The following is a 983-nucleotide window of genomic DNA, read 5'->3' as shown; positions in this document are numbered from 1 at the left end:
GAGGAACACGGAGGCAAATCAACTATTGTACAGCCGTCGCCTTGGTGATGTGTTCTTTGATAATACTTTAAAACGTCAGGTTCTGTCTACCACACACAGTAAATAACCACAGTGAGACATGGGAGGCCATTCTGTCATATTTTATTAGGATTTAAACACAGGTCATGGAAAATATAATGTGTTGCCTGTGTGTCTGTGTTAGATGACCCCGAGGTCTGAAGTGGCATAATCAACCCTTCAACTTGTGCCCTTTAGACCTGGCAGAGTTCCACACTTCCTTGAGATCCCGCTCAAGGACCAAGTTTCCGTCATCAGTCAGGTAGAAGTGATGGTACATGACGCATCCTTCTGAAGAGCTGCTGCTGGTCTGGGTCTCCCAGAGGGCATGTCCATCTTTACTGTACATAACAACATTGCCATCAATCTGCATGCGCAGAGAGTGGGCTTCTGTCCAACCCCCCGTGTCAGTTGCCCACACTGCCGTGTGGGAAGTGTTGTATATCACAAAATTGCCATCCTCCTGGCAAAAGACACACAAAAACAGAACAGGTAAAATGAATTGCTGAGGGATGTAACTGATGTAATTAATTCCGTTACAAATGTATTTAATTAACACAATTAATTTGATAAAATTTCAACAATAATTAAAATTGTTTGCGTCATTTCCTTAAGTTTAAGATGTGTGTACCTGGAAGGTTGCCTCATATGATCTGTTGTTGGACAGCAGACAGTCTCCTTTGCGAAGCTCATCACCGCTGGACATGTAGTTCCTGCTCATGGTTCTGGTTCTTAAATGAAAATCAAGTGGAAGACAAATGTGTCAGATTCCCACTGAAAACAATAACGTTAAAACAGAAATCTTCATTTTTTTGCGGCTGAGTTTGCAGAATAGGACAATATGAGCATGACGTGTCAGATATAAAACCAGCAAGACCAATACAGGTATTAGTAACATTATTAGCATATGTGTTGACAAGACTCTT

General features: G+C 41.6%; 1 protein-coding gene across 1 annotated transcript; it reads right to left on the bottom strand.

Annotated features, from left to right (window-relative positions):
* Positions 1 to 229: 229 nt before the first annotated feature.
* Positions 230 to 778, bottom strand: LOC115811336 (mannose-specific lectin-like). The gene is made up of 2 exons (XM_030773494.1): positions 689 to 778; positions 230 to 520 (listed from the first exon to the last, which is right to left on the bottom strand). The coding sequence occupies exons 1-2, from the start codon at positions 776 to 778 to the stop codon at positions 230 to 232; spliced, it is 381 nt and encodes a 126-aa protein (XP_030629354.1).
* Between the last annotated feature and the right edge of the window lie 205 nt (positions 779 to 983).

Source organism: Chanos chanos, chromosome 5 (assembly GCF_902362185.1).
Source record: "Chanos chanos chromosome 5, fChaCha1.1, whole genome shotgun sequence".
Taxonomy (NCBI): domain Eukaryota; kingdom Metazoa; phylum Chordata; class Actinopteri; order Gonorynchiformes; family Chanidae; genus Chanos; species Chanos chanos.
Note: the sequence above shows the minus strand (reverse complement) of the source record. Positions and strands in the feature narration are given on the sequence as shown.

Bases quoted from the DNA above. Each gene is read 5' to 3' on its own strand.
- LOC115811336 (XM_030773494.1), bottom strand. From the start codon at position 778: ATGAGCAGGAACTACATGTCCAGCGGTGATGAGCTTCGCAAAGGAGAC. The intron at 521-688 runs GTACACACATCT...GTCTTTTGCCAG, and splicing joins CATATGAGGCAACCTTCCAG to GAGGATGGCAATTTTGTGAT.